We start from the raw sequence: 27,114 nt of genomic DNA, 5'->3' as shown, positions 1-27,114 counted from the left end.
TAATTGCTGGTAAAGACTTGTAGCTTCTGCTGGCTTGTCAGTGAGGCAGCAGTGAGTGAGCACAGCCTCTGTGCTGCTGCCCTGCCCGGGTGTGACACCTCGAGTGCTGCATGCAGGTGGACTTGGCAAGAGGATCTGGGGAGGGCACCACCTTGGGCACAGAGCCAGTCCTTCCCCAGAGCAGTTTTCCAGATGGAGCCAGGCACGTAGGAGATTATCCTGGGAGCGTGGCACGCACCGATCTGGAGCAGGATCTGAGCAGTGATTGAGGGGAAGCTGCTGTTTGCTGTAACCACCAGGTGCATTAGGTAGGTGAGTAGTTAGGCAGGTTCTCTGCCCACTGAACCCCTCCTAGCTGCATGTCCTGTGCTGCCACTCGCTGTCCTGTGCCAATGAGCTGCTGGCACGTGAATCCGTGCTCGTGGATGAGACGGCTCTTGGCTGGACCTTGTGCCTGCAGCACACACCTGCAGCCCTTCCAAAATGTTCTATTTATGGAGGTGGCTCAAAGGATCAGGGGATGTCAGGGTGCCAAGGGCTGCTGGAATCATTTCCATTACGCCTCAGTGGATCTTCTCTTGTTGCTCAGGGGCTGCTTCTATTTTCACAAACAATTTGTATTTCCACATAGCGCTGTTGCCTGGCCCCTCCTTGGAGCTGGCACCCAGCAGCTGTAAACAAGGTGATTGGTACAGGCAGGGAGTGAAGTTTGGTGTCCTATTCCCAGCCTTCTAGTGTTCACAGAGAGGCAAATTTCTTTGCTGTGTCCTCACCTCATGCACACTCGTCATGGGAGGCCAGCAGGTGTGTGCTGTGTGAGCTCCTTGGGGACACGCAGCAGTGAGCACATCAAAACATGAACAGGAATTCCTATTCTCCAGCTTTAAAGCTTTAAAGGCTGAGTATTTTTGTTTGTGGATCTCTTTGTGGGGAGGGTTACTGAGGCTTTAACACGTGCAGAAGTTATAAGGTCATTGCACTGTTCGTGTCCCTCCACCCTTCTTCCACTCATCAGCTGAGCTATCTCTGGAGAGTGCTGACACAGGGAAATTGCTACTACTTTGTCAATTCCTCCCCCCTCCTCCTTGTTTTTCCGAGTTTCACCTCTCACCCACATCTGTTTCCTATGAATTTATCTTTGTGGAGAGCCCAAAAGCCTTGATGCTGTGGGTGAAAACAGCGGAGAGCCTCCCAAAGTCTGTCCAGGACTGATTTCTAAGGATGTGACTCGGGTGCCTCAGGCTGAAGTGCTGTCCTCAGTGCAGAAGAGGTGCTGCTGGCGACACGTGTGACATTTTGGGGATATTTGTTGCTTACTGTGGCTATCCATGACTAACAGGACAAGAGAAGGGGCAGATTAAGTTATCAGTCAGGAGCACATGGCAGTGGAAAGGAACACAGGCAGTTTGAAACAATCTTTGCAAAGATGCTGATGGGAGCAATGTAAATGGGGAGAAATGCCCCAGCCTTCCCTGGAGTGCTGGGAGGGACCAGAGGCAGCTCCAAGGCCTCAGATATCAGTGCCTGAATTCCTGCTGATACCTGATGGCAGGAAGGTGGAGCGAGGTTTGTTTGCAGTGGACACAAAGCTGGGAGGGTGGTTTTGGGCAGCTGGGAGAGCCAGGGTGAAACCAGTAACTGTAGAGGGGCTGGGGTTTGAGTAGAAGGGAGGGAGGAGCACGGTGGGGCTGTGCCACCTCCAGAGATAACACGGAGCAGCCATGGGGATCTCCCCCACCAGTCACAGCGAGCAGTGAGTGAGAAGCCACTTGCACATGAGGGATTCCTGCTAATTAACTAAACCAGCCAGGGCTCGCTGGGAATCTCCAGCCTCGCTTCATGCTGGTGGTTGTGTCGGTGGCTTCTCTCTGTTCCTCCTTTAGTACTGAACTTTGTCAGATCAGTTATTAAATAAGGACAGTGTTTTATATCACTGGCTTGCAGCTGCACCAGGAGAGCAAGTGCTTTGTCATAGCAGCAAAGGTTCCAGATAAGTGCTGGGAGGAGGAGAGCTGGAGTGCACTGGGGCTGTGAGTTAATGGAAGTCTGAAGGCACACAACTCAGTCGAGGAGTTGTAAGCATCCTTGGGATAGGCATGTAACAGGAGAAGGGTTGACATGAGGCAGTAAAAAGGAACTTCTTTCCTTTCTTTTCTTTTTTTTTGAACTGTCCTGTTTCTGTCTTAGTTACACAACGTGGGCTCTGTTCAGCGTGGGAGTTTGCATGCAGAGTTCCTCATGTAAGGGCAAGAACAGAAAGCTGGGGATATAATTGATCTGTGTGACCTAAACCCATTTTGAAAGAATAGAAAATGCTAATTACAGGGTAGGACTTAAAGATGCATCAATCCTTTAAGAAAACAGAGAAGACAGGTGAGCTGCCAGCCCCCCTGGGAACAGGGTAGTTAAATCCAGGAAGGATTTTTCAGAGCCAGGGCAGTCAAAGCAGGGTGTCTGCTGCAAAGCCATTCTTCATCCTGATGCCTGCAGTGAGGGTAGGAAGCTTTTCATTTGAGCAGGCTGCTGCCAGTGCCAGGCCTTGTCAGCCTGGTGTCTGCAACCAAAATAACTGATTTGGCTGTAGCTGTCGTTAGTTTTGTTAGGGAAAAGATCTCTGAGAACATGACAGCTGTAGATTAGGAGGACCTTATTTTTATATTCCTTTGGGTTTGGCTGGGTTTAGTCTCCTGTGAGGCCGTTGCTGTATAGTTGTTTTAATAAATTAATGACTCTCCATCCCTAGGTTTTTACCCTGCTGCTACATGGGATAACTGTCTCCTGGGTGCTTTTTCCTGCTCCAAGCAGAGCTCATCAGCTTTCCCTCATCCTTCAGCTGCACTGCTTCTCCATTTCCCACTGATTAGAATAAAAACTGGACTGTGGAGGGCATATTCCCAGCAGGGCTTTTCCCTTCCCTCCTTCCTGTAGCATTTTAAATCTCATCCTAACTCACTGTCCTCTCTCACCCCGTGCAGAGACCACCACCAACAGCTCTGAGCTCGACAACAGCACAGCTTCAGAGCACAAGTGGCCTTCCTGCAACGCCCAGGATGAAATGCTGAACTTGGCCTTCACCATTGGCTCCTTCCTGCTCAGTGCCATCACCCTGCCCCTGGGAATTGTCATGGACAAGTACGGCCCCCGCAAGCTGCGGCTGCTGGGCAGGTGGGTGTGCAGGGCTCCAGGGGGGCTGAGGGCTCAGTCCCCACCCTGTCTGGCTGTTGTGGGCTCCCTGCAGCCTTGGGAAGAGTCTGAGGGATGGGGCTGGGATCTGCACAGGACAGCAGAGCAGCTCTGGGGTGATTTCAGCCAGCACAGTGAATTGCTCCATAAGGGAAGGGCCTGGAACTCCATGTCCACACTTCAGCTCTCCAGTGCTGCTCTGTGATCCCTGTCCAGATGGAGCCTTGAGGAAGAGTGGAGTCATTTGTGAGTCAGGGAGGGTAGCTTTCTCCTTGGGCTGGGAGCTATGTCCTGAGAGGCACAAAACCAAGATGTTACATCATTGTTTGCAGGCTGGGGAGTTAGCTCAGGGATAAACATGTCCTGTTGCCTTTCCCAGGGCCCTTCTCTTCCATGTAGTGTGTGTTGCTTTCTGCCTCAAACAGCAAGGTTGTCAACTGCTTCTGGCATGGGACATGGGGATTAGTGACTTCTGAGATGAGTGGACCCCAGTACTGTTTTAGCTGTCACAATTTTAATGCAGTGAACTTGTTTAGAAACCAAACTGGCCTGTGGGCAGAGTGGGAAAAACAGGGCAAGTCTCTGAGTCAGACCCTACCAGAGAGGAGTTGAGTGCTGGAGCTCAGGACAAAGGCTGCTGCTGCTGCTGCTGCCTTTGGTCACCCTGAGGTGAGGGCTGGAACAACTCTGTGCTGGAAAACCAGTGGGAATTTGTGTGCAGACAGAGCTGCGTCAATGCTGGGAGGAAACGTTCTTGCCCCAGCCTTTGTGCAAGGCTTGCCTGTAATACTTGTTTGCCAGTAATATTTGGGTATTTCCCTGGATTTTTCTTTCCAAATTGCCAGCTTCCCTCCCTCTTGCAACAAGTGCCCTGGGAGGTGCTGAGTAGGTGGAAGCAGCTGTAATTTACTGTGGGTAAGGCTGTTTGTGAGAAACTGATGGCTCTGGTTCCCTTTCAGTGCCTGCTTTGCCGTGTCCTGTGTGCTGATTGCGTACGGTGCCAGTAACCCAGACTGTAAGTTGGCATCTTTCTGCTGGGCTGGGAGCGTTTCAGGGCTCTGCTTTGGGGTTTTTGGGGAAGCAAAGTTCAAACTGTCACCCTCCCAGTGCTGTGCTGGGGTCTTGCTGGGGACACAAACCAAGCAATCTGCCAGGCTGAAGGAGCCAAGTGGCTCTGGGAAGGGCTGGTGTTTCACAACACCAAGTGGAGAGTGTAGCAAGGGCCAGACGTCTGAGATAGCCAAGGGCCAGGTCCTGTAAAGAAACAATTCCAAACGAGTTCCTGGCTTTTTCAGGGTTGGGAAATAGGTAATAGCACACAATGTGTAATTGGCTTTTTTAGCAGAGGTAGATAGAGCTTGCTGCTCAAGAGCAGATAGTGAGATGACCCTTTGGATTGTTTGTTCAAGTAAATCTTCCTTTTGAGACCCACCAGACAAACTGCATCAGCAAGTCTGTGCATTAGAGAAAAGGAACCCTTCCATCCCATCCTGAGCTGCCTTGGAGAGCCCTGTCCCTGCCAGTCTGTGTGGCTGGGGAGATGGGTGCTGGGTCAGGAACAGCGTGACATGTCCGGCGGGTGTTGATCCACATGTAGGAACAAAGCCTTTAGGGCTCTGTCTCCTTTCCCTCTGTACCCCAGTGGGAGCTGAGGGCAGGTTTCTTATTGTTGCAGCTCTGTCTGTGCTGATATTCATTGCCCTGGCTCTGAATGGCTTTGGTGGGATGTGCATGACCTTCACATCGCTCACGGTAAGTGAAGAGTTACTACCTGACTGCTTTCTTCCTCACTGTGGCTGTGAGCTGGGCTGGCAGGCAGGAACAAAGTGGATCTTCTGCCTGTGGCTTGAATAGCACGTGTTTGTGTTTGGTACAAAGAGTCAGTCACCCTTGGGAGTGAGTCCTTGGTTGTTATTCTAAAGCTTGTTTTCCCCAATTGTTTTGTTTTTTTTTTTACCTGCCCTTTGTATCTCAGGTGAAGGTGGGGGAAAAAAAAAGGAAGTGTTCTTGTCTAGGGCTCATAATGTGCCTGTACATGCAGTGCTCAGCTACTTGGCACAGGCTGGTCGTGTGTTTGCACTGGATTTAGCATTGGCATAATGCAGGAAGAATAAGCAGGGCACAAACCCTTGCAGCTGGGTATGACCAGCTTTCTGCAAGCATGGTTTGCATCTTGCCCCCGTGGTTCTTCTTGATCACAAGAGCTTTTGCTTTTCAGAAGGGTGAGAGTCCCTCACAGACTTCCTTAAAAATGCTGTGTTGTTGGGTGTGCACAGCCCACTTGGATACGTTCAGGATTGTATGGAAAGCTTTGGTCAACAGCTGTCAGCTGGATCTCTGTGTTTTGGGGTTCTTTCTGCCTGGAGGCAGAAGCAGTATCATTCTCCAAATAACTGCTTTATTTTCTGCCTCATTACCCTGATTGTTGTCAATGTGGCTCAAGCAGGGCTTGGGTGGAAAGTCGCCCAGAAAACAAGCCTGGGAAGCACTGATTTTTAAATTTTTTTTTCCCTGAGCTGTAGTTGAAAACTTTCAGATTTGGACTGCACTACCTTGAACTTGCTGTTGGAGTAAAACTTCCTGCTAAAGTTACCTCTAATTTAACAGGGCTTAGACACTGGCTGAGGTCCTGAGACATAAATTTGGCAGAGGTTGGCTTTAGAGAGCATTCTGTACTGTGGTTTTGCTGCTGCTGATGCTTTCATATATTCAAAGCTTTCAGAACTCTTGTGCACGTGTTGCTGTCTCCTTCATATGTGGTGTTCTTCACTTGAAACCTTGGCTGTGACCCCAAGGAGCTGTGGGGCAGATGTCATCCTGCTTCAAACAAGAGCAAGGAATAGAGGAGCATGTCAGTAGTGCTGTGGGAGAGGAGAGGATTCCCATCCTGCTGCTGCCAGCATTGATTATTGTCTCTCTGGGTGATTATTAAGGGGTCACAGATTGTTTTAGAACCGCTGGTGATGATAGGAGTGAGGGCAGGAATAGATTGGGTGTGCTGTGGCTTTCAGCAGCAGAAGTAAGCAAAGCCACTTGTTAGTGCCCTCATTAGTGAGCCAGTTCTGCAGTGCCAAGGAAGAGCAGCAGCAGGAGGAAGGTCAGCTCTTCCAAGAGGAGATCCAAGCCTCGGGGAGCTCTGAAGGAGGCATTGATGTTGTGAGGCCACACAGATGCTTCAGGTGGAGCCCATCCCCTCAGTGTGTTCTGCAAAGAGCTGGGGTGGCTTCAGGCCTGACTTCTCCAATCCACAGGCAGGTGTAGCTGCTTGTGCAGCTGCACAGAGGCATTTTAGTACCTGAGGCGTGTGAATGTAATTAAAAATAGCCTGAAGTGGGAGGGAAGCACTTCTTCACCTGCACCACGGCGTAGCTGTGCTGCTGCCTGTTAGAACCAGCTGTGTGTTGGTTGTTGGCAGCTTACAGCTGTATCATTCTGCCTGCAAGCTGCACTTGGTGTGTCAAGAGCCATCTTCTGCTGTCACAGGGTGATGCCTTTGTGGATTCCTTCCAGCTGTGGCCCCTGGGGACAGGCGAGGGAGGGACACAGGGACAAGCTCACGGGCTGAACGCGCTGTGCTCCGCCTTGTGCTGCTGAACGCTGAAAGGGACACTCAAAAGACCTTTGTAAGGACCTTCATTACCGAGGAGACATGAATCCTGCTGGTCCCAGTGCCAGGGGAGCTCGGTCTGGCTGTCACAGGCGCTGGCTGCGTGCACAAGTCACAGCAAGGTGACTCCCTGCTCCTGCCAGCTGCAGGTGACCCGGGGTGCTCCAGGAAGTGGGTCAGACCCACTGGAGCCATGGTCCTCGGCCACCTCAGGTGGGTTTTGGTTGCTGCTTTGTGGCAGGGTGTCCCCGAGACCCGGCTTGTGGGGTGTCAGGTGTTGACACCTCCCGGGCCGTGGTGCGATCTGGTGGCAGGGACCCTCAGACAGGGATAAACAGGATCTCCGAGGATTAGAGCCTGGGACAGCGCTCCACAAAGCTTTGCCTCTTGAGTTTAAAGCCTTTTCCAGCAACAAGTCCCCAGGGTATCATGAAAACACATGGCAAGCTGTGGAGCCAAAACAAGCTGCTGCTCCTGGGTGCCTGGCCTGTGGCTTAGGGAGGAGGGGGCAGCCAGCAAATGCTTCCCAGTTCTGGGAACAAGGTCAGGCTGTGCCTGTTGTTAAAATGCAGAGGGGAGAATTCTGCCTCGTGACTTGGTCTTGGCCAATATAAGTGAAGATTGGAAATGGAAACAGATCTGTGCTGGTGGCTCTGACAGCAACACAGGAATCTGGCGCTGGTTCTGCTCCGAAGCTATTTCATGCAAAGAAATAAACATGTGTGATAAATTACCACAAAGAGCCTTTTATAGATTGTTCTCTGTCCTGTTTTCCTTTCAAAGAATTACAGCTGCTTTGCTCTGATTTTCTGCTGCAAACAGCCCCCGTTAATCAGAGAGGGGGGGACATCTCTGTGTAGAAAATCTTTTTTTCTTGGAGATATTAGGAAAACTCAGGGCTCTGTGAGCTTTTGTTTGTTGAGAATGGGAACAGGAGTTTCCATATGCTTTGGGCAAAGGGTGCAGTTTGAGGCTTTTCTGCAGAACTTATTTTTCGTGTCTGTGTAACTCCCAAATACACCCCCAATAGGGAAAACAAAGTTTAACTGAACAAAAATACCATTTTTCAGTAGTCTGGTTCTCAATGCCTTGGTTTTTTTCTACTGTTCTTTCAAACAGTCCTTGCAAGAGTAGGGAAACAGGCTTTGGTAGCAATGCCGTGCTGTCTTCTGTATATGGAATGTCTCCAGGCAAAAGCTGGAAAACAATATAAATTATTATAAACTCACTGTAGGGCAGATGAGGAAAAAAATCTGCAAGAGGAAATGATTTATCAGTTTAGGATTACAGACCTGCAATAAAAGACTCCAGTAAAAAACAGTTATGTGTGGCAACATTCACCGAGTGTCTTTGTGACAGGGCATAAAGTTAATATTGCATTGAATGTTAGTGACCTTTAAACAAGAGGCTTAAGAGTTTCTGTCGTCATAGGTCTTGCAGAATTGGAGCTGTCACACCAGAATGGGCAGAAGTTAGTGGAGGAGTCACTTCTGGCCTGCGGGGATGAGATCAGAATGAGGATTAGATCCTTTTTGGTGGCAGAAAAACAGAGCTCACTTGCTCTGTGGCTTGTGTTTTTCTATTGCCTTTTTTTTTTTTTTTCTCTTCTCTGTGGTTCATTTTTTCCAATGCTTGCTAGTATAAAGACAGCATGAAGGATGACTTGGTAAATATTGCATGTTGTTTTTGTAGCTGGTCTTCAGATGAGACCTGCACAGACACTGCCAGTGCTGGCACAGTCTGAGAGGTTTTCTGCTCCTGAAGGGACTTTCCCCCCTTCACCTCCCCTCTGCCCTCCAGGTAGTCTCACATTTCTCTCCTTTCCAAGTGCTCAGTATTTGAAGTTTCTGCTTTGATTGGGCTGGATGAGACATTAAATCTCTTCTGTCCAATTTTTTTAATCTAGCTGCTTGCTGGGTGCCAAATTGGAATTGAGGAAATCTTTAGTCTTTCTAGGACTTCTGTCCCAGTCAAGGCAGAAGCAGCCTTGGGTTCTTCTGGTCGTGGCTTCCTGTTCTGTGTCTCCAGTAGCCCTCAGAGCAGGAGGATCCACCTGGAAGTTCCTTTCCTGCTGTATGAAAAAAGCTTTTTGTGGACTCTGGATCTCTGGGGAAAACCAGCCTGAGCCAAGAAGCAGCTGTGTTTGTGCAGCTCTTGCCCTGCCCTGAGCTCCCCAGCAGGAGCAGCAGTTCTGTTGTCATTTCTGGACATTATTTTAGGTTTGGAGTGTTTGGAATGAAATAAATGCCCATCCTGGTGACAGCAACCAGCCTTTTTTTTACAACCCTCAGATATTCCACTCTGCAGACTCTGCTTTCTGAGGCGGGAGTGTGTAAATGGAGGCCAGTGCTTCCAAGAGGAGATTTTTCAGTGCCTGGTAACAGACCTTTGGATCCTTTAGCAGTTTCCTGTCTGCAGCTCCTGGGAGCAGCCTGCTGGCAGCTCTCCCGCATGCGGGGCCATGGGTGTGGGGATGCTCCGCAGAGCAGCGCAGCCTCTCTGCCTCCTCCTCCTCCTCCTCCTCCTCCTCGGGGGTTCAGGGGCAGCATCAGGCTCAGCACATCGCTGCTGCTGCTCCCCAGCCCGGGGTTATCTGAGGACCTGCAGCCTGCAGTGCATAGGAAGCTCTGCAGTGAGGCACGGGGATGATAAACAGCCAGATGGGTCCCGGAGTGCTCCTGCTCAGGAATATTTTTGCCTTGTAAACACGCAGTGACACAAGCCAGATTTGCTTGCCTTATATGCTGCTCCTGGGAAAGATGGGTTTGTTTTTCAGCCGTGCAAGGGGAGTTGCTCAGGCTGATATTTCTCGGAATCATTTTGTTCTGCAGCCTCTTTGCACAGATGAAGGGCTGCTCGTGCTTTCAGTCCTGGAAGGCATCTGCAGTGTCCTGCTTTGAGGTCCTCTGAGGCTGACGTGGTAGTGATGCTCAAGTGAATTTGGGGAGTAAGTGACCCAAAAAAAAGGAGGTGGAAGGGAAATCTACCAGCTTGCAGCAGAATCTCTGCCCATTGACCAGCTTCAGGAGGTGTCAGCCCAGCTCTCCATAGCCTGACAAGTTCAATGCTTCTCCCTGTAATTTCCATTTTCTAGGCCAACATTAATGAGTGGTGGAAACTTGTTCATTTCTGGTTGTTTAGGAAAACAGGGGGCTCTTCCTTCCTCAGCAGAGTAGGAAGGTCTCCCAGCTGTTTCTGCCCTTGGATCTGGAGTGGAAGCAGGGGCTGGTGAGCCATCCTGGGAGTGATTCTGCTGTTCAGGTGGCAGAAGTGGTTGCTGTGAACTGCTGCTGGCTGTTCTTGCTGAGAGCTTTGCTTTCCCAACAGATCCTTGCAGAACCAGCCTGGTCTGCTCTCAGCAGTGCCAGCACACCTGATGGGAGCCCAGGCAGTGAGGTGGGGTGGGTGGCAGGAGTAGCAATGTCAGGCGTTGCCTGCTGCAGAGCTCAGTGGCTGTGCTGAGTGATAAATCCTTGGATATCTGGCGTTTGTGATCCCTTCTCTGCACCTAGCTCTGGAATAGCGTGCTGAGGGATCTGAGCCATCCCAGTGATGCAGAAATGATCAGCAGAGAGAGTCTGCTGCTACAGAAGGAGCTGTGGAGATGGCTAGAAATGGAAATGCAAACAGGAGCACCATTTGTGCTCGTCTCTGTTTCTTCTTGTTATTACAGGAACTTTCTGGTCTGCTGCAAAGGATTTGGGTGCTGACCCGAGGTGCACAAAGCTGGCAGTTCAAGGTGTTGCAGGGTGTGTTAAAGATTGCAGCCTGTGTCTAACAACCCTTGACTAAAAAGAGGGTGATAAACAGAGAATTTGGGTACATGTATGTGAGAGAGGAAAAGTGGTGGATAAAGGTTTGGGGTAAGGAACTTTTAAAGAAAGCACAAGAGCTGGAACAAATGCTCCTGTACTAAAGGTGAATGATGCAAAATATGCTGTCAGTCTGGAAAGAAGCAGCATCAGTAAGCACATAAATCTTGGATTGTAGACATTCCCTATCACTGGAGACGCCAGTGAAACGTGCAGAGTAATATCTTGAAGAGCTAAGTCATGCCTAAGTAAAACTGGCTGCTTCACATTCTGGTATCCAGGAGAATTAATCCTAAATGCCAATATCTTCTCAAGAAAGCCTTGTTCCCTTGGCAGCAACCTGCTTCAACTGTTTTTTCTCTCTCTCCCCAGCTGCCCAACATGTTTGGTGACCTTCGTTCCACCTTCATTGCTCTGATGATTGGCTCCTATGCTTCCTCTGCTGTGACTTTTCCAGGAATCAAGGTGAGGCTGTGGGATCAAGCCTTGTGACTGGTGGTGTTGTGCTGGTGTCTTGCCCTGTTTAGCAATTATGTGGAAAGAAAGAGGGGCTATTTGCTAAAGCACTTTTTTAGAGATGTGCATTTGCAAGATTCAGTTCCTGTCTGTACTAAGAGACTTCCCAAGTGACTGCCTCAAGAATGCAACAGATAAAAAACTTTAGAAGTGCTAAGTAGAAGTGAAAAACTAATTTTTTTTTTTTAGACGAGTATTTTAGTAATCTCCAAGTTGTGTATATATAAATTTTTTTTTAATACACACGTGTGTTTTATCTGTGTGATTGTCACCAATGGTTGGCTTTGAACATAATTTATGGCTGGCAAATGGCACTGAAGGGACATGAGATGGTCACCTGGGCTACCTGGATAGATCACCTGCTTCTGAACCAGGGATGTTGCATTGCAATCTCAGGTGTGCAGGAAAATTTCTGCTTGTTTTCCAAGAAATTCCTTTTCACAAAATTGTTCTGTGACCACTTGAGTTAAACCCTTTTTAAGTGTATCACGTTGTTCTTTCCCTGTTCCTCTCAGACCTCATTCCAAGAGTATTGAAGCATTTCTGGTCCTGTAGCCAAACCCATATTCCTTTGTGATTCCCAGGTTATATATGACTTTGGGGTCTCCTTCATCCTTATCCTCCTTGTCTGGGCAAGCTGTGCAGGACTCGTTTTCCTCAACTGCTTCTTCAACTGGCCCCTGGAGCCTTTCCCAGGACCAGAAGACATGGACTACTCGTAAGTCTCCAGGGCTAATCCCATTCCTAATCCTCTAGGAAAAGTTGGCACAAAGAATTTAGAGGAGTAGACAGGGAAACCCTTGCATTTTGTTTATTGCTGCAACCTCTTAGGCTGAGGATTTCTACCTGCCACTAGCATGTGACTACCTGTGCAAAGCAGAACTTTCCAAACTGTGGGAATTACGAAGGGAAAATTATCTGTTCTGCTCATAAATATTTTTATATTGATTTATGCTATGTTGGCCCAGGGAAAGTATCTCACTGTGCTCTGGATCAAAACCATTTGTGGGTCTGTAATGGAAACCAGTGCCTTAAATCCACAAATAGCCTTTCTGACTCCTGCAACGTCGCTGCCTCTGACTCCTCACCCTGTGTTGCAGCTCTCACGCTCTTTGCAACCCAACAGGGTGAAAATAAAGTTCAGCTGGCTGGGGTTTGACCACAAAATCACTGGGAAGCAGTTCTACAAGCAAGTGACGACCGTAGGGCGCCGTCTCAGCGTGGGGAGCTCCATGAAGGGCCCCAAGGAGCCAGCAGCTCTGCAGGAGAACAACAAGCTCTGTCTGTCTACAGTGGACCTGGAAGTGAAGTGCCAGTCTGACAGTGCAGGTGTGGTTCTGGGGTGCCCCAGGGTGCTGGCACAGGCCTGTTGGCCTCCCTGCTCTGCTCCAGACCTGTCTGGAAGGGAGCAATATGTGATCCAGGTGTTGCCAGGGCCTCGTGCCAGCCACCAGGACTGGAACACAAGTTGAGTTATGTCAGGAATCGTGTCCTTGTGTCCTTCCCTGAATGCAAATGGTGTAGCCAGTGGTGGGGACAGCACATGGGAGCTGGTGTGGCTGCAGGGGGACAGCAGGGCAGGTGGTCACTTCTGGCTCTTAGGTGGATTGTTGCCATCCTGACCAAACCTTCATTTCTCAAGGGCATCATAGAATGGTTTGACCTGGAGGGGACCTTAAAGATCATTTAATTCCACCCCTTTCACCAGAACCTGTTGCTCAAAGCCCCATCCAACCTGGCCTTGATGGTGAAAGCAAATGGTTTGAGGCTTTTTTTTGTCCTAGTCCACCGAATCAGGCCAGCCTTTCCTGCTGCCTTGCCCCTGGCACTGGTAGCCAAACTCCAAGCATCTGCAGCTGTTGATCATGGGAGTTTGTGAGGCACTAGGTGAACTCCTTGGAGCTGCCACTGGCACTCCTAGCCAGAAGAGGACCTAATAGGCCAGAGGCAAAACTGTAAATGTTTGCCAGGCTGTGCTGCCTTCTTCAGAGGCTCTGTTATTCCTTCTGCAGCTACTCCCTCCTTCATGAAGAGTGTTTTCAGTCCCATCCTGCTGCTCAGCCTCATCACCATGTGTGTCACTCAGCTGAGGCTCATCTTCTACATGGGAGCCATGAACACCATCCTTGAATTTCTGTCTGGAGACGAAAGTCAAGGTAGGGAAACCTCTGGAGAGCTTTGCCTGCTTCCTTGGGGCTGGGAGCTGACCCAGACTTGGTCAGTGGAGGCAGAGCAGTGATTACTCAGCAGATACTCTGAGCAGGGAAATCCATGGTGTCCAAGTGCACTGACAGCTGCTGGGAGGGTCCAGGGAAGGGCTGGAACCAGCCCAGCACAGAGGGGCAGTGGGGTAGATGCTTGAATGTCAAGCTAATTTTAGCCCTGTGTCAGATACTACCCTACGTTATTTCCCCACATTGGCTGTTGCAAGTAACCTCTGGGGGTGGACTGCTAATTTTTATTTGAACTGGAAAACCTATTTCATCAGGTATTTGCTTAAGTTATCCCAAGCAAGCAGAGAATGCAGAGCAGCTGACTCTCATGAGTAATAGTTGGATTTGGTGCCTCAGCCCAGCACCCAGAGGGGGGAGAAGTCAAAGCTGGTTTTTGTGCAGCTTGGTGGGTGCTGAGGAGGCTCAGGGCTGCTCCCTGCCCTGGACTCCCTGCATTTATAGTTCTGATGAAGTTCATGGAGCAAACAGGAAAGAGTACATTAGTTTGCTGTCAAAAATACCCAGGATTGCAAAACAGGACTTAGCCTTTTTTTTTTTGTTTTTTTGTTTTTGTCCTTTGTAGTAAGATCCAGTTTGAACTTGTTAAATCTGGATTGCATGAAACTGATAAATCAAGAGGCACTCTTCTGAAAACAGGAGTGAGCTCTGGGGGAGGGAAGGAAACTCAGGAAACTCCAAGTGCCCTGGCATTCCCTGAATTGCTTTGTTTCTTGAACCTCTGACAGCCTGCAACATTCAGCTCGTTATCTCCTGGCTCAGGATCCAGCTTAGACATTAAACAACAAAACAGGACAAACTTCACACTGCCTTTTTCCCAACACCGCTTCCTTTTCTGCTTACCTTGCAACTCTGACCGTGCTTTTAAAAAAATATTATATATATTTTTACCCTGGCTTGCTGTACTAATTTAATTTTCATTTCTTTCCTTCTCCTCCCCTCCTTGGAATTTCAGAATTAATATTAACTATATAAAGCTGCCAATTCAGCTTAGATCAAGCTCCTTGCTGAAACAGGGATTATGCCCCTTGAGCATACTGCAATTTTTCTGTGCCACCTTTAAGATTTCTTCCTATTTTTTCCCTTCCTCCCCCTGAATGTAGCCTGGGCTCATTGCAGTGCAGTGGCTGTCTTGGTGTTTCCATGGCATCAGCAAAACAGTGGTATTGTCTGGTCTCAGCAGTGTCAGGCAATGCTGCAAGAGCAGTTCCATGGCACGTGCAGCTCTCTAAAAATGTAATCTGTGTGTGCATCAGGAGAGGATGGGATGCTGCTCCCTCGCATTCCTCGTGATTCCTGCATTTATTCTCTTGGGTGGGGTTTGCTCAGAGGGTTCCCTCCACCTGCAGCTGCCCTTGGGAGCACTGAGGGAGTGAAGAGGAAAGCCGAGTCAAACCCTGCAGGTGTTGTGGTCAAAAGTTAAATATTCCTGGGATTACAGCAGGAGAGAAGGATGTATGGAAAATCATGCAGATAAGTAGTGAAGTCTTTAATTGCAGTGAGGCACAGTGTCCTTGAAAGGTCTCTCTGTGTCAGTTATCATGGCTTTGACCTGTCAGGAAACCAAAAGGTGGAGAGAGCACTCAGCCTGTGGCTACTTATCTGCTGAAACCCCCCAAAAGATGAGGAAAAACTTAAGGGTTCATTCTGTAAAAGACTGTGTAATTGTGTTATAGGAAGGCAGAGAAGAATCCTGTTATGCCCAGAACCTGAAATTTGTCTGTATCTTTCATAAATTGTCACCATGCAAATGTGGTGATACTGAGAGGCCTTGGGGAGAATCAGGCCTGGAAAACTCAGCACTGTGAGATGCTTGTTCAGGGTAGTTTTGAGGGAAAAGCATCTAAAACAGGAAATATAAAGGCTTGTGCCGATGTATGCTTCCTTTGCTAAGTATTCTTGCTTTTTCTCCTTGGGAAAGAATATTTTTTAGGATGACAGATAAGCTGAGGGGGCCTTGTTTTGTAGCTGCTACTGTCTTTCCTCCCCTTCTCTTGCTGACCCCATAAATTTCACTCCCTAATACAAGCTGCCCTCTGCCCTTGCTGTTTAGAGCCTAAGATTAAGTGTTCAGGGTAGCATAAAGAGGCAAAACATGACAGCGTGGCTTGCTTCTTACCCTCTATTAAAAAATAACCAGACAACAGTAAATCAGCTCCTGCAGTGTTCATAGAGAGTGATGCCACCTGTTTCTCTTGGCTGCAGCAGTTGCTATAATGAGAGGGGATGTGGGGTCACTTCAGGGCTTGCCTCTGTGGGAGGAACGGGGCCATGGATGTGAGCTTGGAGGCTGGAAATTCCTCTCAGCTCCTTTGCCAGCAGCTGGAGCCAGGAAAAGATCACCAGGTGCCATGCTTGGGCACAGCAGAGCAGCCCTGCTGGGGTTTGCTGCAAGAGTCTAGGAGAGAGAGGCTTGTTGGACACTTTCTCTCCATTACCAAGTGGATTTTGGTGGGAATCCTGGTTGTAATGCTTTGACTAGACTTAAAAACGGGAGGGACAAATGAAAATTTGAGCTGCTTTGCTTACAAGGCTGTAAGTTGTGCTCTGTGCTGAGATGGGCAGTTTCAGAACTACATCCTTATTTCGAAGCTGTGGCACACCATGACTCACCAGCCCTTCTGTGTAATGCCTCAGTCATCATGTGGGCTGCTGAGAGGAAGTGGAAAAAGCCTTGCAGTGTGGGGGAACTGCTCAGTAACAGGAGGGGACAATTTCTTCTGAGTCTGCTGGCATCAGCTTTCCCTCAGCAAGCCATGGAGACACTTCTCTCATTGTTAGCATGAAATTTTGATCACTTTGACCTTTGTAACAATTGCTCACAAATGCTGTGATTTTTTTGGATGTAATCTCCTGTCCCCTTTCTTCCAAACTTGTCCATTCAGCACAAACTGGGTTAGCCTTCACCTTCCCAACCTGATTGCCCTCACTGGAGCATCCCAGCTGGAAAAGCTGTAGCTGCAGCTCCCAGCAAGGCAGGAGAGGAGTTGACTAACGCAGGCTTGGCTGTGCAGCACACAAAGCTCATAAAAACTTTTCCTGCTGGCCCTGCCCAGAATAAACCTCACTGTGACACTGAGTGGGTGCTGTGTCCCCATTTTTGGAGCCCTACCTGCTGCTGCCCAGAGAATTCCAGTGCAGGATCAGAATGGCTGAAGGAAGTGTGCCCAGCATGTCCCTTCTGATGTCTGGAAGGTTGATGAATGACTGGGCTTTTAATAAAGAGAGGTGATCAATGGGAAGGTTATTTTTTTTCTATGGCTTGGACTGAAAACTATTTTTAATATATTTTTTTTTCCCCTGCAGTGGCTTTCTACACTTCCATTTTTGGGGTCCTGCAGCTGCTGTGCCTGCTGACAGCGCCCGTGATCGGATACATCATGGACTGGAGAATGAAAGAGTGTGATGATGGCTCAGAAGAGAATGAGGAGAGCAACGCTGAGCAGTGCGTAGTGTGCGCCACACGGGACATGCAGGCCCCCTCTGCTCTGCCTTGTGTTGTGGGATGAAAGACTGAAAAGAATGTTGGCTCTTCAGTATAGAAAAGAAAGCCTGAAGGAAGACTTGATAATTGCAGAGGAAAGGAGCAGACTACCTTCCATGTCCACTAAGATCAGTCAAGAAGAGCAAATTTAAGTTGTAGCAGGAGAGGCTCAGACTTCCCTCCTAGCTTAAGAGTAAGAGTAACAGCACTGAAATAATTACCCAGATGTTCCTCAGCTTTCACTGGTGGAGATCCCAGCACCTCCCTAGGCAGATCTGTAACCAGACTGGTGTAGATAGTTGATGTGATGTGTAGAGTGTCTTGCTGTGAGTTCCAGCAGCTGCTGGAAGTGTTTGTAACTCAGGTTTTGCTGTCCTTCCAGAGGCGACAAGAAAAAGAAAAAGCGTGACCGTCAGATCCAGAAAATCACCAATTCTACCAATGCCTTTGTATTCACCAACTTCCTGCTGGTTGGATTTGGAATCACCTGTCTTATTCCTAATCTACCCTTGCAGGTGAGTAGGTGGAATGGGTGGGGTGCTGGCAGAATGACAGCACAGTGCCAGGAGAACTTGCTGGTGGTGGCAGGAGGGCAGGGACTGGCACTGTTGGGAGGCTTCCATCCTGCTTTGGAAGCCCCACTTTTAGAGCAAAAACAAATAGCACTGTGCAGCTTAGATCTCTTGGGAAAACCTGAACAAGCAGCTATAGTTAAAATGCCAGTTGATTCAGAATTTATTTGCACTTAGGAGTTTATGCAGCTGGCCTGTGTGACAACAAATTCTTGCCCACCAAGATCCTCTCAGCAGTGCCTGTACATTTAAACTGGGCTTGATTTAAGCTGCTGAAGGTTGGAAAAACTTGCTGCAAGAAGCATAACACAGTGATGTGTACAGCAGCTTATTCCTGCATCATATGCTGTGCCCAATGGTACCTGTGGGATTATAAACCTGTTAAAATATTTATTCTGTGGCACCACCTATTTTTGGCGGAGGAGTTTAGTGATTTTATGCTATACTTAAATGCACCTTGATGATATAGGCAAACAGCTGCAGTTGGCTCATACTTGTGTGCTGTCTGCAGTAACTTGGGAAAAATTAACTAAATTGGTGGCTATGGAAAAGCACTGTGATCTTGGCCAGGGGTTGCTGGGGTCATATCCTTGCAGCAGTGCCACCTATAAATGAGAGAGGTCTTGTGAGTATGCAAAGTAAGGAAAAGCATTGACTGGAGACAAGTACAAATTTGTTCCCCCGTGCTGATATTTCAGGTTTTGGGTCTGGGTTTCCCAATCCTACCTGAAAAGAACACCTTTTAGGAATGACTGGTGTTGGGTTCTGGCACACTTGAGTGCGTGTCTAGGATGTGACATTTTTCTGTTTCTTTTTTCAGATTCTGTCCTTCATTTTGCACACAATTGTGAGAGGATTCATCCACTCAGCTGTGGGAGGCCTCTATGCAGCTGTGTAAGTCTCTGGTTCCCCATAAGATGTAACTAGCCAGATAAACTTGTTTTGGGCTGTCCAGGGGAGAGGGAGATCAGGAATGAGGTCTTAATGGTCAGAGGGGGAAAAATGATGCAACTTGTTTCCTCAGTTACCTCTAGACATGACAATAGTTGGACTGAAATCCCAGTGCTTTCCTTGTTTAACAACAGAGATGGAACCAGTTATGTGTGAGACTAAACTATTGACACACAGGTTATAAAGTAAAAACTCAAGGCTTTTTTTTCTCTTGCAATGAGCAGATGTGTGCATGTGCCCAGGTAAAACATTAATGTGACCTAAAACATCGCTGCTGCTCTCCTCTGAAGTTACCGTTGGTAAAACATTGCTCAAGATACCATTAGTGATGCCTCCTCCCTTTCCCAGGACAGATCACCCATCCTGTTTCCAACTTAGCAAGTTATCAATAGCTGAATCTAAATACTGTCTTCCTCATTAAGCAATGTTTTTGGTCTTGAAAACAGATCTGTCCCTCAGTGCTGAGAGGCTGGACAGAGGAACAAAGAGGAGCTGTTCTCTTTCAGGGAATCAGAGATTTGTTGAGGTGGGAAGGGACCTCTCAAGACCAAGGTCAGCTAGTGCAGGTTGTCCAGAAGTGCAGCTGTTTTTGTTTGGATTATCTCCATGGGTGGAGGCTCCACAGATCCTTTCTGTCCAAGGTTTAGATCCCTGTGTCTGGGGATGAGAAAACACATCTATGACTCTGCTTCAGAAATGTAAAACCTTTTGGTTCTCTGGCAGCCAGAAGCAAAATATTATTGTCTTGGGCAAGGTAAATAAATGTATGTTGCAGTATGTATCACCTTACTTGTAAACTAATCCTATTTGACCATTGCAACTCTGGAACTTACTGGAGTTGAGGTATTTTTGCTTAGAGTATGACTTTTTTGAATATTTGAAGGTTTTAATTTGCTTGTTTCTTTCCAAATTTAGTTTAACCTGATTCTTTTAAATACTGCTCAGTCATGGAAAGAGAAAGATGTTAGATTCCTGAAACTTATTTTTCCATTAATATTACCTGATACCAGCACTTGCCAGTCAACAGTGTTGTTTAGTTTGACATAGGATCAGACTTGTCCTCTAAAAAGGAAAACACTAACCTGTTGTGCAGGTTTCATCACCTCCAAAGGGAGCAAATTGTTATGACCAGATGAAAATGATTGCTCAGCCACTAGTTTTGTCATCTGGATAAAGAAGCCTTGCTTTTAACTTGTAAATATCCACACTCTGCTCCCTGTGCAGTAGAAACAAGCTGTATAAGCACTTCCACTTGCCCACAGTAGAGCTGCAAAACAAAACAAGTGCTGGATCTGATATTACTGAAGTCTGAGAGCTCAGGATGAGAATAATCTGAAGAAGATGACTCCAGCCTTGGCACCAGTTCCATTCTGCTCTCAGGAGCAGCATGCACTCCACAGGGTATATGTAAATACCCTGTTAAAAGGGGAAGTTACACAGTGCAGGAGGGAGTTGTGCACATTACGCCTGTCTTGAGACTCTGCTCTCATGTTGGTCTCTGTTATTACTGAACTGGGAATGCAATCTGACCTGGGTGATATGAACAGTCAAGGTGACACATAATAATGCTGTTGCTTTCTTTGTTGACAGATACCCCTCGACTCAGTTTGGCAGCTTGACAGGGCTGCAGTCATTGATCAGTGCCCTCTTTGCCCTCCTGCAGCAGCCTCTCTTCATGGCACTGACAGGACCTTTGAAAGGAGACCCCCTCTGGGCAAGTTCTTCTCAGTTTTGATATGAAAGCTTGGGGGTTAAGATGATTTTTGGCTAATTTGAGGACTCCTGTGCATGGACCAAGGTGAAAAACAGCTGTAATTTTACATGTCCCTCATTCTGCTGTTACCTTGGTGCTGTCCAGGAGACCTTTCCCTGTGTGAGTAATGACTTTTTGGGCAGGAAAGCCATTAACCCTTATGGTGAATGGAAAGGGAGGAAGGGAATGCTTTCCACTAACAGTTTTATGGGTGAGTCAGAATCTGTCAGGTTAAAGTGGGTGAGTGTGAGCAGACCTCAAACAGGTGGTAAAACACTGTGACACTTGAGAGCTACAAGCTCCAATTGCCAGTAAATTTTGGATTGCTGATGCTAATATCCAAAAAGCCAAATGGCTGTTGAGGACAGGGCTAATGTGGTGTCTTGCTGAGAGTCTGGGCAGCTCAATAATATCATGACATGGGTGATCCTGGGGAGAATTCTGCTGTCTAGGCTACATGTGCCCATACCTGTTGCTCTTCAGTCAGCAAACTTGGTGTGAAACACCTGCAGCTCCAACAGCCCTGCCTGTTCTGTGGAACAAGACTCCCATAGCCATAATCCAGAGTGACAAACTCTTGCAGCATTTAGCTTGTACACAGAAGGCTCTCTGGGCATGGGAGTGTAAATATGAAAACAGTGGAGCAGGGCGTCTCCTGGTTTGCCCACAGCTGGGTGATGTGGGCTGGGCTCTGACACGGCTGCATGCGTGACTGGATTGTTGTCTTCTCCCCACCAGCCTAATTTTGGTTTGCTTTCCTCCTGCAGGTGAATGTTGGCTTGCTTGGCCTGAGCCTCCTGGGTTTCTGCCTCCCAATCTACCTGGTCTGCTACAGGCGTAGGCTAGAGAGAGAAAAAAAGCAGAAGATGGAAGATGCCAAACTTTTCTTCAAAATCAATGGCACTCCCACTGAGGAAGCCTTTGTTTAAACTGGTGCTTCATGTGCAACCTCCCCTGTACAAGTTCCTACCACATCTGTGGGTTCTACCTATGGTGTAAGCCAGGGCTTTTCTCCCCTGGCTCTGCCAGTCGTTGCTCATCACTGGAGTGAGGGCTGGACATCATGACTGAGATTTCCTCAGATATATGGCAGGAGGAGACTTCCCACTCCTTATTCCAAAACACGGGACACTTTTCCTTTTTATAAAGGCCACACAGCTATTGTGTCTTAAATTATCCCCTGATCACACTCTCCAGCAGCAGAGAATTTGCATGGGAAACTGGGGAGAGAAGGAATAGAGGGATGGGGAAAGAGGGACGACAGACCATAATTTGAGTTTGCAAATGTAACACACTGCAGTCTGTTTTCTCCCCTTCTTCCCCCAAACTTGGCTGACACAGTCTTGGATGCAAGCTGCACTGTCCTCCCTCCCCAAGGCTTCATAATGGTCTTTCTGCTTGATGTGTAGCTGGAACCAGTGGTTTTACTGTCTCTCCAGACATATCCCTGTTTCTGAGGCAGGGAAGGGGTTTTTATTCCTATGTATTATGAGCACAGCTTCAGTGTTTTGCTAAATGTTGGCTGCTAGCACTGACAGCTCCCAAACCTTTTATTACTGCAAATGGCACAGACTGTGATCAATGGATCTGCCTTCCACACTGAAATGAAGAGCCTATAGTGGACTGCTGGTCCTAGACCAAGCCTTGGGAGGCCTGGAATTCCTCTTCTTCCCAGTTCACAAACTCATCTGTACGTGTTTTAAACTGTCTGCAGTCCTGGAGCCTCTGAGATGAGAATTGGATCTTGTTTACCGATGAAGTGCTTTGAGACTTTTGTTGCCTTTTGTCTCTTCTTCCCCCTGACATGCCCCTGGGAAGGGAGCAGCAATGTGTGTTCAGTAAAGTGGAGAAGCTTCTTGAAGCTGAGTTCTGGGGCTTCAGATACCTTGGTGTTCACAGGCTGTCAGCTGACCTGCTGGTGAAAAGAACCAAGAGTGCAGAACACTCCTTTATGTCTGGTCACTGGATCCTGTGGACATATGGCAGGTTGATGTGATGTCATTTTTCCTTTAGCCATAGCTTATTTACCTTACCATGACAATTGTCACCGAGCTGCTGAACATCAGGTTACTGTGACTGACCAAAATGCTGCCAGTTTGGCTGTTCTAGGAGCCTTCTACAATGTTGATGCTCTGCCTGGATGGAGCACCTGGTGATTGATTGTATGGTGAAGCTGACTGTCGGAGCAATACATGTGGGTAATGGTGCCCAGGCCTGTTCACACCAGGGAGGGAATACAAAGGGAATTTTTGACCTGCTTATTTTTATAGAGGTTTTCCTTGTCTAAAGCAGACTTTTCTGCCCTTAACCTTCTTGTTGAGGTCGGTAGCTCAGGCTCTGTAGCCCTGTGTTAAGCACTGCAGCAAGTGGAGCTGCTGGGAGCAGGACTGTGCAGGGGTAAGGATGCGCATCCCCAGCGGGTGCAGGCACCGTCTGCCCTGGGCTGAGCTGGTGGCTGCGGGAAGGTTGGGGCAGAAATAAAACAATTCTGGAGACTTAGTGGTGGTGTTTTACTGCAAAGCCTGGCAGGGGATCAGGCATTCAACTTGTCTATGCCTGGTTGGAAAAGTACAAGAAACAACATCGTCCTACAACCTTCCCGTGACAAATTACTGGAAGCTAAGCTGGGTGTTTTCTCCTTCGCTGGGGGTTTGAAGGAGGCAGAACCTCAGCCCGGCAGGGCTTCGACTTTGCTGCAGAGCCCAGAGCCGGGAGCCCCGCGGGTCCCTGGCGGTGGCAGGGCCAGCGCTCCGTGGGCCGGCAGCGCCATCTCCAGTCGCCGCTGCTGCGCACTCCGTGGTACCTTTTAGTCTTCAGTCACTCGTTTCAGAAGGATTCACCACTTGAGGATTTTACACAGCTGTGATTTATTTTTTTTTTAAATGTGTTGCCTTTATTAAATGTGTTTGTTTCAAGGCAGTTTTACTGCCTGTTGTCAGCACTGTATTCTTCTGGAACTTTTTTGTGTTTTGGTGATGATATAGTGAGCTTTCCATCTTTTCTTTGAGCAATAATTAAGAAGGCAGAGTTTTGATTAATTTTGCTGGTCACCTGTCCTGTCTCAAGTACATGTTCAGAGGCACACCAGCAGTGGTACAGCCAGAGGGCTTTCTGCAGATGTCTGCATTTTGTATTACAATGTATTTTGAGAAGAGTCCTGTTCCTGCTCAGAAATACTCATGACATGACAATGACAGATTTAAGTATCAGGTGCATGAGCCTCCATCCACAGTCTGTGTCCTAAAGCAGAGTTGGTGTTTTGTGTGCTAGCCCAGCATTACTTCCACCTCAGTTTCAGAATTGAATGTGATATCTTCCACTCTTGTGTCACTTAAATGCCTGTTACAAATGTCTCCGCAAAATAGTGGACTAGAGAGTGGTGTATTTAAATTAAGTCTTAGTGGAGATGCTGCTGCCTTTTAATTTAGCTGCACATACTTCAAAGAACACAGTTTTATTTCTGCCATCTACCTCCCTACTGCAGTTCCCAGATCTTGCCCTTTATTAGGGATATCTTCAAATCCAGTTTTATCTGATAAACTGGTGAATATGTGTGCTTAATGTCTCTGCTCACATGCCATGGTGGTCAGAAAGCTGCTGGTCAGCTGTGAGGAGTAGAGCTCATGTCCTGGTGGGTACAGAGGGAGCTTTTAGCTGTTCAGGGTTGAACAGACAAATGGGATCATGTTCTGGGGCCATGCAAAGTCAAACTGGAATTCTTTGCTGCAGAATGTAGTGAGGAACAGAAGTATCAATTGTTTTAAAAGAAGAGGCTGGTTAAACAATGGTCTGATGCATCCACTAACTCAGGGAGATTTTAAGTTGCTGTAAATAAGAAAGTTATGCTGAGGAAAGATACTTGTCTGCATGTTCTGTCTTGTAAGAATTGGCCAAAGCTAGAGAAAACACACTGGGCTAAAGTGAAACACTGGTCTGATCTAATGGGGTGAAATTTATTTTGACAGTTGTGAACCAAACTAATTTCAGTCTCATATTTATCTATCAAAAACCTGTATCTGCATGCAAGATGTGCAAACACTCTACTGATTGTGACATAATTGCTACAGAGCTGCACCTCTTGCAGCAGTGGGGTCAGTGGAAGGCAATATTCTGCATTCAGATTCCTCTAAACATTGTCTTGCACAGCACAAACACAGCTGGGGTGGTCATGTCACATGTGGTTGATCAGGGGCAGTTTGCCTCGTCCTTTGATGTTTAGGGAAATAGAGTTTTGGGTTATATACATTTGGAATGGAAAACAGCATTGCTGCTTCCCAGCTGAGTGTTTCAGGACCAAGACAATGCCTGGTGCACTCCCTGCGTGCATGAGCCACCTTGTGGGAAAAATAAATGGGCTACCAAAGACTAGAGAGTCACAGCAGTTAGCATCAATAATGCATTTATCTGTATAACTCAAATGTAGGTAAATGTGCTGAACTACTCTCGTAATTCCTAAATGATGAACTTGTAGGACTTGAGGTTTTTTTGTGTCTTTTGTACCTCCTTACCCTGATCCATATGGGGAGTGCAAGGACGGTTGGCCATGGGAAAGAGCTCCATGGAAGCAACCCCAACGGAATGTAAGGAAGCAGAAACCTGATCTGCGAGCACCTCAGAGGTGTTGCTGTGTAAAACGATTGCACCTTCTGAAGACACTGCTCCCAGGCTCTACAGCCTCTCGCATGCATTTAATCTGCATTTGTATTAAAAAAAAAAAATAGAATTCACAGAGTGGGGAAGGGAGGGTGACAGCTTTTTGCTTTCACTAATCTGTCAGAACCTAAGCCCTGTTGACACAGCCTTTATAGCACTAATGCAATGACACGATGTCAGAAGTAGCAGAGAAAATCTGTGCTGTTCTGCTTAATAGGACATTTACACTGGGACAGTCACTGAGTAAAGCTATATCTGGATCCTTGAGATGAAACTGGACACAGATGTCTGGGAAAGAAAAGGGGGCAAATCTTGCTGAGACACCAACTTAACTGCAGTGCTGCTACAGCAACTGAAATGTTCAACTCCCACAGCAAAGCCTGGCCTCTTCGTGCTCTGTCTGCAAAGGAAAATTGCAGGATAATGAGATTTTTAACTAACTCCGTAAATCACTAAAATGTTTTCAAGTAGATTTCCCTCTTGACAGGCTGAATTTGGAAAATATGCTATAAAATTCAAACCAGATACTGTAGAGTAAAAGGAATGATATTTCTAAACTACACATATTTGCTACTCTTTTCTTCCCCCTTTATTTTTTTTTTTTTTCTGCATCTGTAGAGCTTTTTGGTATTCCCTACACCCCGGGTTAAAACTGCAAAGTACTCATAATGGAAAATAGTATTACAGCAGGATTCCTGTTGGGAATGGACTGGTTTGGGGTTTTTTTATTAAAAAAAAAAAAGGGCCATTACTGATTTACAATGTTATCTTCTCTGGAATAGCTGAAAAAATGATGTGTAATGTAGCTGCAATCTTACATGTTAATTATAAAGCCCACAGGTCATTGTTTTCCTCCATGTGCTGCCAGCCTGTCTCTGTGCAATCTGTTTTTACCAGGTGTCCTGTGCTCCACATTGTCATCCTACTGCTGTTTGTCACTTCCTTGTGCCTGACCCTCCGTCACCTGCTTTTTATTCCGGAGACAATCCCCTCTTTCAGAAAACCCACTCTTTAACCTGCCAGCATTACCTCTCACACCTTTTCCTGTCCACAGAATTTTTTGTAGCGTTTGCCGAAGTGGAACTGTAAACTCCTCTGGCAGGCCTATGTCATCTTCTCTGTGTTTGTAAGGTGATGTGCACTCTTGCAGTACTATCTCAAAATAAAGTGTTAATAAGTTAATCATTAGTTTTCCTTCTGAGGGTGAACATAATAAAAGATTATGGAACCATGAAGGTTTTATAGGGTGGCATCTGCCAAAGGGCAGGACCCAGGTTGAATATTTCCTTGACTCTTCTCTAGGTTAGGAGCTAATAGCCACTGCCAATTATTTTTTTTTTCTCCAAATGAATTTAATCTCTGAGAAAAAACTCCACACCCTGTAGGTGGCAGGTTGAGAATGAGATTGAGCTCAGCTATACAGTGTGAACTGCTGTTAAATAGTGAAAAATGAAGAGTGTGGCCTTAGAGGAGAGTGCAGGTGTCGACAGCAAAGCTGCACGTGTCAGTTATCCATGCCTTAGCTTGGTGATGCTAAATCTGTGGTGGTTTACTTTTCCAATCCAATAATGACAATCATTGAAAATGCCATAAATCGTGACCTAGTGACAAGGTGAAGCCCATAACCTGAAGCCACTCACCCTGTCTGACTGTAGCACTGACTTATCCCCTGGCTATTTGCGTTAATACCCTGGTCACTCGTCACTCCCCTTCCCCACCCTCCCAAAAGAGGGGGGCCACGAAGTTACAAAAATACTGGAGCACATCCCCTGTTGAGATATAATGAGAAATTTGGGTCAGTTCAGCCTGGAGAGGAGAAGGTTGTGTGGAGACCACACAGCACCTACCAGTATCTGAAGGAGCTACAGGAGAGGCAGAAAGGGACTCTTTGTCAGGCACTATAGTGATGGGACAAGGAATAATGAGTTCAGACTGGAAGGAAACTTAGGTTAGATACTGGGAAGAAATTCTTCTCTGTGAGGGTTGCGAGGCCCTGGAATAGGGTGCCCAGAGAGGCTGTGGCTGCCCCATCCCTGGAAATGTCCAAGGATGGACAGGGCTTGGAGCCACCGGGTCTAGAGGAAGGTGTTCCTGGCCATGGCAGGGGGTGGAACAAGACTTTGGGGTCTTGGGGTTTCTCCCAGGCAAAACCATTCTGTGATTTAAGGAGAACCTGCTGGTGGCAGGAGGGAGACTTCTCGGGAACCCCACTCCCGAGCTGAAACAAGTAACAACCATGCGGTTTACACCTCTTGAGAGAGCCTAAAGAAGCAGCTGCAGTTTAAAATGAGTTGACCCAGAACAACCTGAGAGCTTGCCAGGAGGGCACTGCTTGGGAAGACTGCGGCAAGC

General features: G+C 47.5%; 1 protein-coding gene across 1 annotated transcript in view; it reads left to right on the top strand.

Moving 5' to 3' along the window:
- Positions 1 to 25,947, top strand: part of SLC43A2 (solute carrier family 43 member 2) — a 31,463-nt gene extending 5,516 nt beyond the window's left edge. The window contains exons 3-14 of the mRNA XM_021550870.3: positions 2,976 to 3,165; positions 4,143 to 4,198; positions 4,859 to 4,935; positions 10,975 to 11,067; positions 11,703 to 11,836; positions 12,245 to 12,447; positions 13,131 to 13,274; positions 16,656 to 16,794; positions 17,216 to 17,348; positions 18,226 to 18,299; positions 19,947 to 20,070; positions 20,877 to 25,947. Of these exons, the coding sequence (XP_021406545.1) occupies positions 2,976 to 3,165; positions 4,143 to 4,198; positions 4,859 to 4,935; positions 10,975 to 11,067; positions 11,703 to 11,836; positions 12,245 to 12,447; positions 13,131 to 13,274; positions 16,656 to 16,794; positions 17,216 to 17,348; positions 18,226 to 18,299; positions 19,947 to 20,070; positions 20,877 to 21,038 (1,529 nt within the window). The 3' untranslated portion in view covers positions 21,039 to 25,947. The remainder of the gene's footprint in view (positions 1 to 2,975; positions 3,166 to 4,142; positions 4,199 to 4,858; positions 4,936 to 10,974; positions 11,068 to 11,702; positions 11,837 to 12,244; positions 12,448 to 13,130; positions 13,275 to 16,655; positions 16,795 to 17,215; positions 17,349 to 18,225; positions 18,300 to 19,946; positions 20,071 to 20,876) is intronic.
- The last annotated feature ends 1,167 nt before the right edge of the window (positions 25,948 to 27,114 follow it).

Source organism: Lonchura striata, chromosome 20, assembly GCF_046129695.1.
Source record: "Lonchura striata isolate bLonStr1 chromosome 20, bLonStr1.mat, whole genome shotgun sequence".
Lineage (NCBI taxonomy): Eukaryota > Metazoa > Chordata > Aves > Passeriformes > Estrildidae > Lonchura > Lonchura striata.
This window is presented reverse-complemented; position numbering and strand designations above follow the sequence as displayed.